We start from the raw sequence: 12,421 nt of genomic DNA, 5'->3' as shown, positions 1-12,421 counted from the left end.
ATGTAAATACTAAGTTAACCAGCGTCAGATGGCACATAAAAACGAAAATGAACTTGGGCATGTTTTGCCTTTGTTAATAGAATTTTTTTTGAAATTGTGATATTTGCTGTCAAAGTTGCGAGGCCTGTCTTATTAGTTTCCTAATTGTTAACACCGTACATTTGGATTAGAATGACCAAGTATGTTGAGACTAATCCACCCATCTGAAATTACGGTAAGCCACGTGTAAATACCAGATATGCTACTTGAAAAGTCGTTATGTATTTATCACTTACCGCGCAAATCATTTTGTAATCAAGCACGAATAACCCATTCGCCGTCAGTTTCAACGGATTTTTCAAGAGCTGAATCGAAAAGGCGTTGATCTAACGTAAGAAATATGAATGGTAAATGCATAGATACACATTCTATATCAAGCAGTCTACAATTTAAATTTCGGTAAAAATGGCCGTTTCTGGTTGGTCTCACCTCGTCCTGCGTTTCAGTTTCGTGACTTCGTTGGGCCACTTCGTACATTAGCTTACCAATCTTCTGCGCCTGGGAGAAAGTTTGTTTTTCAATATTATTCGTAGACTAATTGTAGCCGACCAGTGTTCCAGCCAATTAAGTAAAAAGACTAACGTAAAAGTACCTCGTCGGAGACCGTAGAACTGCAGTGAACGACGTAAAAAACTACTATTAGAAAAAAACTGAGCCAACTAAGACTGTAAAACAAGTAATCGTGACGAAAGCTGTGAAACATCGTAGTTGAGGTTAATGTCACGTAGAGGCCGAAGAGAAGTGAAATGATATTGTAAATCGACATTCCCATAACGAAAACGAGCTGTGTTCCAAACACCCTATTTATCTCCTCGGTAGCGATGCGTAGCTCATGATGTATACTCCTGTGGAAAATAATCAAATTTCAATTTATGCCGCTTGGTAAATTTTGCCTGTATGCAACAGTTTGATCAATTTGGAATTTAGGGGAATTTGCATCTAGAACTTTGGTTGCGTATTTGAAAATCAATACCATTGCTTTCCGTATTTCATACATGCCTTACTTCCCGCAAAACGTACACCTTCCGTCGAATATCCGCAGCTTTGGCCAAACGCAGATCTCCATGAATCTCGTATACGATTGGAGAGAGTGGTGAAAATTCAGAGCGGTTCAAACTTTGGAGACACGGCTTTGTCTCACTATCACCGAATGTCAACTGAAGAATATGCGCGTTCAGTTGTTGGAACCGGTTACCGGTGTACCTGTGAGCAAGGCAGTTGATACTCATTGTAAGCGGAAACGGTCCCATGGCCAAAGGGAAAACTGCATAAAAGTAGGAAAAACATTCGCCAGATTGAGAGAATCGTCGAATAAATGCCAGCCCTGATGCACTTTTCCCGTAAGACACCTACGTAGGGATTTGTTGATTTTGCGTGATTTACATATCCATCTGGAGAACGATTGTATGCGATATTTTCTATCATATATCTTTAATCTTCAATAATCTTTAATTAGACTACCTCAAGTTACCGTTACCGAAAACGTGAACAAATTTCCTTAGGTTCGCAGACTGTGAACGGTTGTTTTCTACATTTACGCGTTAAAATATCTCGACAAAATTAAATGCAGATCTCCGAAAGATATGGAAACCCCCAGAAATCCGATAAATACCTCCGCTGTCGCACCTGATCAAACCGCAGTAAGTGCAGACGAGGGTCGAAATGAAGATCATTTGATAGAAACGACTAATCCAGAAAATGATTAGGGAGAAATATTGTGCATCAACTATGAAAATGCCACTTGCGATGGCGATAATGACTATCTTTATAAAAGCCACGAAAAGCTGCGCTAGGTTCCACCTGAAGGCTGCTCCGTAGTGCTCAGGGATTCCGAGTGTCGTCTGCAGGTTTTTGTTGATCTTTGTAATCCTATGGTTAAAATTTCTCAACGTCTGAAAAGTGAGAGAATGTGCAAAGCTTAAGCTGCTGTTTGTAGTGAAGTGCTGCTCATGACTAACCTGTATTCTCCGGGCGCTAACCATTGAAGTGATGGTAAATATCGTACCAAAGCAACTGTTGATATAATAGTAGTACTTGATCAACGGTGTATGGCGCAGTTCCGGTAAGATCGGTATTCGAACAATGCTGAAGCAACTGCTCAAGTAAACCACGAAGTGAATACTTGACCAGAGAAGAGATAGGAAAGGTCGAGGATGGCCGGTTGGAAACTCAAAAATTCCACACCCGAAGGTCCAGTTGAATAGAATTGTCGGGGATATGGCACCACGGAACGTCTTCGGCTCGGGGAACTTCATCTTCTAGTCAAAACTCCTGGAAGAATTCTTCATTATGTGGCATCCTACTTATTATATAGATTGATCAATATACAGCTTACCACAGCCTTGAAGTAAACCGTTGGCGAACGGAGAAATCATGATTGAAGAGGCAGTATCATTGGTAAATTTGATTCATTGTAAAATAAGACCACGAACCTTCAGTGAAGCGGAAGTGAACCGAAGTACCTGGCGACGCGTGTTGGATCAGCGGATACCACTAACTCTCCTGTTATTGGATCTAGAGCGCTCCTTCTATACGAACAAAATGATCGAGATTCGAGTTCAGACATAACCGCCAAGTAAGTCCTCCCGTTATCGAACATCATGTTCATTGTGCTTTCACTTTTATGGACGACGGAAATACGTATAACAGACACGATCTGTAGTCTAAAGCAATTAGACTTATGGGCTTCTATATTATTTACGAAGTTGATCGAGAGTGGCACAACGCCCATCATCTCATTAAAGCTTCAATTTTTATCGAAGCGCGATAGAATGCACACTACCTGACAAGTCGATGATGAACATTGGTCGTCGTAACTTCTGACACTTCATGTGATATTAATGCATTCGATGAATAGATACTTGACGAAGATTACTGGATTCTATAGCCATAAGCGCGCAGTAGACATGGTGATTATAGGTTCATTTATTCTAAAAATTTTAAAGTATCCACGACATCAGTAGCCGACCTAGTCATGTTTTGATATAATTGGCCACGCGTTTTATTCCGTTTGATTTTACAATTAGTATCGCGTTTTTAGCTGCTTCGGAGAATTTATCCTCTAACTCACTTTAGTTACGAACAGTGCTGGGTTTAACGATATAGGTGCAGTTCGGACCAAAATTATAAATGCGAATCATGGAACCATCGGCTGATATCAGAGACTCGACAAGTCGAGCCGTAAACACAATATGAAATCCGCGAAAAACACAATTGTATGAACAATTTGGTTCATCGAGAAATGTGTAAGATACTCTTGCGATCTTTTGTTGAATACGTCATCGTTTCCATTCCAATCCACCAGTGCATCGAAATCTTCTCAAACACGACCAGCTCCAATTTCCTCGTCATTCGAAAAGCCATCCCGATCTATGCCCGTTCATTGTTTTCGAATTTTAGCTCCGATTGTAGCAAATACTTGGCAAACACAAGGAAAGAGACAGCGTCTTGGGACAGAGGGTGACTACGTGAGGCGAAAAATATTTGAGGCCATAAACCTCCGGAAACGCCTGAAATTACGCTAATTTGTTATTGAGTGGTTATGATTTCACGTTTCATTTTCACTCTCCAATGATTAACGCATTGATAACTGCCTATTGAAAGAACAAATAATTGATTGCTGCGATGGATTGTCCAATTCGGAGGTCAAGTGAGACCAACGCAAGTTAAATTTCGATTAAAAAATAACTGTTAATGGGGTGCCCTGGTCGATTTCGGCGTTGACGTATACATATACCTCCAAGTACCGAAATCCACGTATCTCAAACGCGAAAACGGGCCTAACAGCCCCCTTCTACACACAACTCTGAACAAAAACACTCCAATCCATTTTCATTTGACGCAGAAATGAAACAATTGCATGAATTCTACGAATTTACTATTACGATTTCGTAGAATTCGTGCCGTTTTTTTATTTCTGCGTCAAATGAAAATGGATTGGAGTGTTTTTGTTCAGAATTATGTATAGAAGTTTTATATCGGCTGTTAGGCATTTTTTCGTATTTAAGATGCGAGGACTACGATATTTGGAGATATATGGTTCAACGTCGAAATTGACCAAAGCAACCCCTTAAGCTTACATGCTCGCTGAATCTGCAACATTCTGCCAGCAAGGCCAAGTGCTGGCGTTAAAAAGGACTTGGAATAACTTGTCACTCCTGCTCACAATCACTGTCGCCATTCGTCAACACCGTCCGATTGGTAGAATATTTTCGTATTCTCCACCGTTTCCAATTGAAGAAGATTAAACCGTCCTAATTTGAGGCAAGTGCTAATGTCATTTTAATCGTTGGGATAATAAATTTTGCACGATTCAAATTTACGCTGTATTTCAATATACATTGTGCAAGTTTGCGTAGACAGTAAACCGTCACTGATACGCTGGTTGAAAATAATTGTCTTTTCTCTCATTGGCCGTTCGATTATCGATCTGCGCAAAAGTGAATTCAAGTTACGGCCTTGTCAGGTGAAGCGGGCGGTGGAACGGAGGATGTGTCACTCATCTGGATAAGAATCACCAGGTATGTAGTTATCGAGCCGATGACCTGGAAGTCGTAAGAAGAATATCTATAGGAAACACTACCGTGCCGACACGCATAACTTTCCTCTATTGCTGAAGTTATTCTCTCGTATACATTTACATGTCGAGTGTAGTTTTTATTACGAACTATCTAAATCTCCTACCCCTTGAACATAGGTATAATCCAAAGTGATGAATCCACAAGCAGTAAACCGTACCGGGTTTTGGATCATTTGAAGCGCGAATTCTTGTATCTGTGGTCAGAGTAAAAAGGGACATCAGCTTTGGAAACTCCAAATAGCGATATTGACGCGTCAATATAAAAACCAATAAACAACCAACACAACCCTAGATAGATGAAAAATTTCCTCCAAGTTCCTGCAATACTTGCCTCTTTTTGAAAGTCTCTGTCGATAGCTGATCCAAGTATCGTATAAATAATTTGTCCCGATTTCTGAGCCTGAAAACATGTCCGTTTGTTAAAACTCGCGACGGTGGGAAAAGTGATTCGATCTTAACTCGCATACCTCATCGCTAGCGTTGGCACACGAATGGCTGACAGCTAGGATCTTCAATATGTAAACGACGCACCAGCATGCTGATGGTAATATTTCTTTGATTGTGTCGCGCACTCCATGTTTTATCTGGGAACCACTGTACATGGTGTACAGGAGGCCGGTTATCATGACCATCGAAACTCCCATCGAAATCAGATTTTGCAGGCCAAAGACTGTGTTCAATTTTACAACCAGCTTAGAAAGTTCTAGGTGGCTCTTCCTTGGGTGGAAAATGAAGATGGGTAAAAAGTACGAGTCTCTGGTGTGGTATGTCTTTTTCAAATCAATAAAAAATTCACTCGCATTTGAAAAGTTCAGAATTTCGACATTCAATGTCCTCACGGAGGACGAATATTTTTTTTTTTCTCAACGATTTATTATAAGTGATTTCTGAAGCACCTTCTTCATACTCACCGAATAGTCTGGAACAAGTAACGTCTCTGACTTGCATTCTTGGTCTCGGCGTTACCAACTCCTTGGAAAGAGGATATCGTATTATTTTGGGAAACCTTGATGAGCTTAGTCCCGATATGCGCATTGATTTGTGGTTCCGTTAAGCTAAGCAACGCTGCGTTTATTAGTTTAAATTTTTTCCAGACGAATCTAATTCATGTGGGTAAAGAAAATAAAATTATTAGTATCATTAGTTACGCAGAATTGAATCGGGAGGTACATCGTTCTAATTCCGAGCTCGTGATGTGCATTTACCTTACTATTGCGAAAAACGTGAAATCGGTAACAAGCATGACCAGAATGGGATGATGTAAAGTTATCATGATTGAAATATTTGTCCACACGGTCTGATCGCTCTTCAGCCATGACAAATCGCTAATGCTTATGAATAGGATAACGACTAAAATCGCCAGGATATAATACAGTTGTTGTTTAAATAAGCTTTTGTAATTCTTCTCGAATCCTAGCACGGTTGCAAAGATATCGTTCAGTTTTTCTATTCGCTTTATAAACTCTTGTAATCCCTGTAACAATCGAGAGATAGGTAATAAAGGTAAAGGTAAACTTTTCGAAAGAAGAAGAAAAAAATCACTCTTGGATCGATATTTAATATTTCACCATCCTAATGCATAATTTATTCACACATACGGTAGTTGGAACTCAGAATGAGTAAAAACGTCTTATCGCCCGATATAATGCATATAGCAACTCACAATCAGACTCACCTTCCGACTGTACATCGCAAGCAGTGGCACTGTAAGCGCAACGATTGCATTCGTATAAACGAGAGCTTGATACATGATAGCAGCGGTGGATGACCTGTTTCCAAAGTACGAAGAAACCAACACCGTCATCGCGGTGTAATATATAAATATACATAGAATCCAGAACACAATAAAGTAGAGCGTGATCAGAGCGTTGATATTCTTTGAATAAGTCCTCCGAAAGAGGCTCACACCGACAATAAAGTTGAAGTAAGCTATCGGCGCGAGGGAAGTGAGTAAATCTTTTGGCTCTGCAAGTCGCATGTTTTTAGTATTCCCGTATCACCGTTAATTATTTCATCCGGACAATCGGCCCAGGTTCAGGGATCGACACTGCTTTCACTGGTAGCACCAGGAAATAAAACTTTATTACGTTTTATCGGTTCGCTCTGTGAAGTTTCGCTCTCGAACGACACGGATCCTTCGCCCGTCGCTGTGTATCTGATCATTCATTCGTTATATTCCTTACGCCATGATATTATAGCTTATAATAACGCGGTTAGCATGCAACGATAAATTAACTTAATTGGCTAGACGGAAGTCACGAAACGTAAATTACTCGCCACCCCTCGATTATGCGATAAGACTGAAGTAATATGGTGAACGCGTGTCATAAGTAGGTAAATATGGTGATCGATATGTGAGACTGTAATGAATGACGCGGCTTCAAGTGGCTTTGGATCTACCCTTGAGCGTTTGTCTTACAAAATTTCAAGGAATTCGTCAAGCATATCAAGAACTTAGTCAAGATGCTCTACTATAATTGCATGGTGCGTCGGAAATATTTGCCTAAGATAGCTAATTGCTAAAATGTGTTGCATGAGTGTAACGACGCTTGCATGGTTATGTCCGTTATCAATTCGGCCAAGGTCGTCAAAATTCTGGGTTCCAAGGACCGGAAATCGCTTGATATATGCAGTAATGATCGGAAAAATACGTATAATATACAATCGGCAACAAATTCAGGCAGTCATACGATCGAAGATAAAATGCCTACTGATCAGGGACTCATCTATCCGCGTTTTTTATCTCAAGGTGCATGTGACGAGTGAGATTGCTCGGATACAGCACTTGTGCTCTTCTGCAATAGATTTTATTTGCATGTGTCCGCAGGGGTGAGACCGAGGGCGTGGGGTTGTACCTACGAGGGTTGTTGGTAAAGCGTCTAACACATGTAACTAACAATTACATCGCGCCCAAGAGGGGTTTGAGAGTAACGGTTCCCTTTAGGGGGAATCATATATATTACAGGGCTTACGTTACTTTGACATCGGGATTATCCGCTCGTTCGAAGCTTCGGTGCACACTTACGGTTGCTCAGACTCGACTTACGGCAGCGAATCTATGGAATCGAACCTTTCTAGGCTTGGAGAAACTCTCCTCGTTTCGACTGTGTCCTGACTGCTTTTTCATAAGACAACGAAAAAACATGAACGGTGCACTCCGTGGCTGCGATGGGGAGACTTAATTCTTCTCGGCGTATGTTATCAAGCAGGGAAAGGGCGGGGTGAGAATCGATTGCGAAGGGGCGTTGAGCCGTGAAGTTGGCTTCCAGTAATCTCATTCTTTTTCACTTAGTTTTAGTCCGAACCGAACGATCTCTGGGGAGCGACGCTACCACCAACGCTACATGCACCTCGGTCACTTCACCCCGGAAATCGTACTCAGCCCAAATCCGAGGATGCATGCCTGCCACATGCTTTTCCTCGTTCAAGTGGATCCGCGAGATTGTCGGACATATGCGAGATGTAGACGTTCGTTCGGATTCTATTGAAATTCGGAGCGTGATTGAATCGCGACTATTCTCGTATCGTTCGATTTTCTGCATCTGATACGCTGATGTAGAACTTCAGGCCGGGATAGCTTGGACGTAAGGATATTACTTTAATTCTATCGTATAACGATGGTGTTTGGTACGTGTTGTATTCAAGATTGGTTTCGTCGTACAGTATCATATTTATTCAGAGGCACGAGTTAGGTGCACCCATGCACATCGATAGATATAAAATATTTACAGGACGTAAATTATATTATTACAGACAGCTCGGCGAGGTAGGTACTCGTGTATGTACAGAAAATTATGCCAGTCCCCTTGTACCGGGAGCAAAAGATAACATCGAAAAGTCCCTTAGTCGTGAAGTACGTACATCGTAAAACTATACCTGCGTAATTTTATCACAGAAATAAAGCCTCGCTAAAAATTTTGTCCGCCGGAAATGGGTTGGGAATGTTCGATGCGTTGTTGGACACACTTTTAAAACGAACTAATTTTGGCTCGTGGCTTTTTCGCTGAATTCCTTAAACGGATAGATATAACGAAATCGAACTCGAACGAACCCAAGGCAAAACCAACAGAATTGAGTATTATGGACAAAGTGAGAACGCAGGTGTCTTGCAACTGTATAACGAACTTTGCAAAAATTTGTAGTAACAAATTGTTATTATCAAGTGAACCCGTACGAACATGTTTTCATTGAATTTTTCACCAGGCAACAAGTCCCACCGATTAATTTTAATCAGCTGTCTACGTACAGAATGTGTAACGAAACGCGAAGACGGGAATCGGGGGAGAAGGAAGTTGAGGAAAGGAAGATTGCATACAATTTGAAGGGACAGTTGCAGAGACGAAATTTACAGGTCGGCTGCGCATTCTCCCATTTATCAATACTTATCACGAGATTGTGATATCGATATAGTTCACGGTGTTCGGTATACACCCACCCAGAATTATTCCTCTTGCTTTTTCTGGGTGCGCACGTACGTGTGCATAGAATTACATAGTATAATAGGAAGATTTATAGAAAATAGAGACGTTTCAGAGCCTCCGTATCGGATAATAATTAATCCTTAATTATTATGCTTCGAGGACGTGGTTCAGGTAGGCGATGTAGCATATAGCTAACCGAAGTATTTCAATTTTCGAGAGTTTTTTGTCCGGCGGTAAGGTGGGCAGTAATTTTCTCAGCTCCGCGAAGGCTAGATTAAAAGCTTCGACTCGCACTCGTTCCCTGAAAAAAAAATAAGAAAAACAAATGTAAGCCCTGCACGCATGAGGAGGAACGCATCGATTTTCATTTTACTCGCTTTCCCCCCTCATTGTCATTCACGCGTGTTACGTCCTCGCGATAATCAGCGCAATTTAATTCTCATTCTGATTATCTCCGCCATCGGACCTTCGTTTCGTTTTTTATTTCAGCAAAAACCAAGAATAACGAAAGCCGTCAAAGGAGAGCTCGAGACAATACTGACGGGGGTGGATTCACCTTGTGGCATGCGCTGTGCGATATTTCTGCGTCGCTCGTCGTCGACGTCTTCGTTCTTCACGCGAAAGCGTTCCCGATCCAGGACCAACGCCATGGACCATCGCTCCGTGTCCTCCGTTTGCCATCCCGTTCTCCCTGTCCCTAAAAACAGTTTGATAGAGCCGCAATGTCTTATCGTTAACGTGTATCTACGGCACTTGAAATGACAGCCTCGTACTCAACCCAACGATCGCGATAACGGTCGTATAATTATTGCAACATAAATTTTCATTGCACGGAGTGGCTTATCCATCTCTCGATCGTTTTCACTCAACTTTTGTGTCCTAATTTTCTCTCAGTCTATTTATACAGAAAGTTGAATTGACTTGGTACAAACCTGCGTCTGGGCTGTAGACTGAGATTACAACAAGTTGCGATTGGGACCAAGGCTTCCCTGTCCATCGTCTACGGAAGCTGAAAGATTCGTTGAAGAGTAATTCGTTGAATATATCGTCAGAGATGTTAGGAAATTTTTCGTGAAGTCTTCAGGAAGAATTATTTATCGGCCCTGGGCGTATCCCGAAGGGTCAGATTCACGAACCTCGAAAGCTGTCTGCGCGTAAACATACCAACGGTGTAATCCACTTCGGTCTTTGTTCGAGAAATGACGTAGAAAAGGGTTATGAGAAGGGTTGGCGGATAATTCGATAGATACCCTAACTTGTGAAGTAAATATTTGTAAATACGTGCCATTCGGAATTCCCAAATAGCTCGAGGAGCCGAAAGTATCAAATTCTGGTCATTCAGTTGTCTTTAGTCCTACGCAGCATACGTGCTTTCCTGACTTTCTTAATTCACGAGGATTAGAATATGTCCATAGAGAATGGAACACATTCTATGATCAGTAGGCCCCGAATAGGTATGTATTAAAAATTACAAAATATGTACATATAATATAGACTTAGAAAAACTAAGATGTGGAAAAAAAAATATTGAAAATATACACTCCATTTTCTTGCTCCAAACAGCAAACTTTATGTAGAAAACCGAATGGGAATGAAAATAATTTAGGTACAAAAGATGAATTTACATATTAATCCGGGCACTAATGGTCAGTGTACATTATCTTTCATACCGTTGTGGAATTTTTTATTTCGACCGTGTGTTGTCAAAGCTACGTCTCGACATTTCTAAAAAGGTCTCTTTAACTCTGTTCCAACCGCTGTTTCGCTGTCAACCGACCTAGTTAAATAATTCATCCGAATTGGCGAAACGGAGAAAAACCCCATTCTACATAATGCATTCGATTGGCCCATCACTTATTGATGCTGCCCTCCCGTCCCCATCTCATCTCGCCAGATTTTTATGGTAAATCGGCAGTTTGTATGTATCCTTTGGATCGTGAGGCTTTTAATATTTCAGAAATTCGCTTCTTTTATCGGTTAGGCAAAGTCGGTGCTGTACACAAAACTGTACGCGATTCGCGCGTTTGCAAGCTTTGGTCTCAACTCTAATGAAATCGATCGGCTTTACGAGTTATCGGATAAATCGGGACTCGGGAAAATAATTCTGCAATAATCCACGCTTGTTTTTGATCATGCTGATCATAAATGAACAGTGCAGATTCGAATTCGTGAGTAGGCGTCCGAACCTCGAGTCTGTTAATGATGAAAAAGACAAGTGGTATTGCATCTGCATCAAGTTTGCAATGGATACTGATCTCGAATCTTACTTATTTATCTTGATATTCAGAGAATCTGGAAAGTTTGTCAGTGCAGTTAATACTCGACACCGAAATTTTTTTCCAACAAGATTATTTCTGCAGCTATCGATGGGATGAATATTCATCATCATCATCATCATTTACCATAGGTACAACTTTCATTAAAAAAATCCCTCTACGTGTAGTATGTTCAATTGAATATTTTTGAATAATCACATCAAGTTACACTCGTCATTAATAATTAGCTCAATGTATGGTGGGTGCAAATTTACTCACCTAACGTTTAAACCGCACTAACTCCCGTCGACAAAAAGAACTGTGTCTTTTGTTCAGCGCACCGGGTAAGAAATTTTCTTGTCATAATAAATAGCTGCGTTGTGCAAAATACAGAGATAAGGAATGTAATCAATTTTCGTACGTTTGGTTAGGTTCCTGATCACTGGTCACGATAATCATTAAACTCATCTTTAACGATTAAACAAATTTGAAAACTGTCAGCGAAGGACACCTTCGGACATGTATTATCCACCCACAATTTCACTTGAAATTTAACCAGTCGAATTAAAATTAGCTAGTGTCAAAAATCTATCGGTTTACAGCTCGGATCAGATTAAACGGACGATCTCCCGGAGGCACTGACAACTGATACGCATCTCTTCTATCTGATAAGATCTCAATCGGCTGCAGCATCCGCGTCGGTCCACCGCGCCCAGAAATTGTCAGGGTTGATCGGCGATGGTGGGAGAAAGCCCGAGGCAAACCACGCCCGTGATTCTCACCACCCTTACACAAGCCAATGGGGAGGCATCCTTTCATCCCCCGAGATACGCCCAGTTTCGATTCGCCATTCTGCTTTTTCAATTACCTTCGCCACTGCGCGAATACTAGTTCACGCTAATTGCTGGACAAAGAGCTCTCTATTAGGTACCGAAAAATGCACGGTGTTGGAGATATGGCCGTTGACCAGTACCTGATGGTGTAAAAAGAGAGAGACAAAAAACAAATTGAAAGTGCCGTTTTGCCGCAGATTCGTACGTCTGTCCGAACCTTTAATCAAATTTACGTACGCAATATCCACCAAACTGCATCGTGCGATCACACTTTTCCACTCACAATCAAAGTCT

The 12,421-nt window shown here is 41.2% G+C and overlaps 3 protein-coding genes across 3 annotated transcripts; all 3 read right to left on the bottom strand.

Moving 5' to 3' along the window:
• Positions 1-36: 36 nt before the first annotated feature.
• LOC124293336 (putative gustatory receptor 28a) lies at positions 37-2,684 on the bottom strand. The gene is made up of 8 exons (XM_046733854.1): positions 2,472-2,684; positions 1,998-2,310; positions 1,666-1,931; positions 1,039-1,242; positions 632-884; positions 469-537; positions 276-365; positions 37-203 (listed from the first exon to the last, which is right to left on the bottom strand). Exons 2-8 carry the CDS (start codon positions 2,292-2,294, stop codon positions 141-143), a joined length of 1,242 nt encoding a protein of 413 aa, XP_046589810.1. The 5' UTR covers positions 2,295-2,310; positions 2,472-2,684; the 3' UTR covers positions 37-140.
• Positions 2,685-4,366: 1,682 nt separating this feature from the next.
• LOC124293303 (putative gustatory receptor 28b) lies at positions 4,367-6,715 on the bottom strand. The gene is made up of 7 exons (XM_046733693.1): positions 6,294-6,715; positions 5,824-6,092; positions 5,530-5,718; positions 5,086-5,335; positions 4,950-5,018; positions 4,723-4,812; positions 4,367-4,583 (listed from the first exon to the last, which is right to left on the bottom strand). Exons 1-7 carry the CDS (start codon positions 6,594-6,596, stop codon positions 4,485-4,487), a joined length of 1,269 nt encoding a protein of 422 aa, XP_046589649.1. The 5' UTR covers positions 6,597-6,715; the 3' UTR covers positions 4,367-4,484.
• A 1,609-nt stretch (positions 6,716-8,324) lies between these two features.
• Positions 8,325-11,938, bottom strand: LOC107224381 (helix-loop-helix protein 1). The gene is made up of 4 exons (XM_015664407.2): positions 11,574-11,938; positions 9,972-10,048; positions 9,596-9,736; positions 8,325-9,340 (listed from the first exon to the last, which is right to left on the bottom strand). Exons 2-4 carry the CDS (start codon positions 10,034-10,036, stop codon positions 9,187-9,189), a joined length of 360 nt encoding a protein of 119 aa, XP_015519893.2. The 5' UTR covers positions 10,037-10,048; positions 11,574-11,938; the 3' UTR covers positions 8,325-9,186.
• Between the last annotated feature and the right edge of the window lie 483 nt (positions 11,939-12,421).

Source organism: Neodiprion lecontei, chromosome 1 (genome assembly GCF_021901455.1).
Source record: "Neodiprion lecontei isolate iyNeoLeco1 chromosome 1, iyNeoLeco1.1, whole genome shotgun sequence".
In the NCBI taxonomy this organism is placed as follows: Eukaryota; Metazoa; Arthropoda; class Insecta; order Hymenoptera; family Diprionidae; genus Neodiprion; species Neodiprion lecontei.
The sequence above is the reverse complement of the archived record's forward strand: the minus strand, read 5'-3'. Positions and strand labels throughout refer to the sequence as shown.

Excerpts from the sequence above, each read along its gene's own strand:
- LOC107224381 (XM_015664407.2), bottom strand. The coding sequence starts at position 10,036 with ATGGACAGGGAAGCCTTGGTCCCAATCGCAACTTGTTGTAATCTCAGT. Across the intron at positions 9,737-9,971 it reads AGTCTACAGCCCAGACGCAG|GGACAGGGAGAACGGGATGG; the intron begins GTTTGTACCAAG and ends AACTGTTTTTAG. Across the intron at positions 9,341-9,595 it reads CGCACAGCGCATGCCACAAG|GGAACGAGTGCGAGTCGAAG; the intron begins GTGAATCCACCC and ends TTTTTTTTTCAG.
- LOC124293336 (XM_046733854.1), bottom strand. The coding sequence starts at position 2,294 with ATGAAGTTCCCCGAGCCGAAGACGTTCCGTGGTGCCATATCCCCGACA. Across the intron at positions 366-468 it reads AAACTGAAACGCAGGACGAG|ATCAACGCCTTTTCGATTCA; the intron begins GTGAGACCAACC and ends TTCTTACGTTAG. Across the intron at positions 204-275 it reads ATTACAAAATGATTTGCGCG|ATGGGTGGATTAGTCTCAAC; the intron begins GTAAGTGATAAA and ends CCGTAATTTCAG.
- LOC124293303 (XM_046733693.1), bottom strand. The coding sequence starts at position 6,596 with ATGCGACTTGCAGAGCCAAAAGATTTACTCACTTCCCTCGCGCCGATA. Across the intron at positions 5,719-5,823 it reads ACGTTTTTCGCAATAGTAAG|ATTCGTCTGGAAAAAATTTA; the intron begins GTAAATGCACAT and ends CACATGAATTAG. Across the intron at positions 4,584-4,722 it reads ATTATACCTATGTTCAAGGG|GTCATCGGCTCGATAACTAC; the intron begins GTAGGAGATTTA and ends TACGACTTCCAG.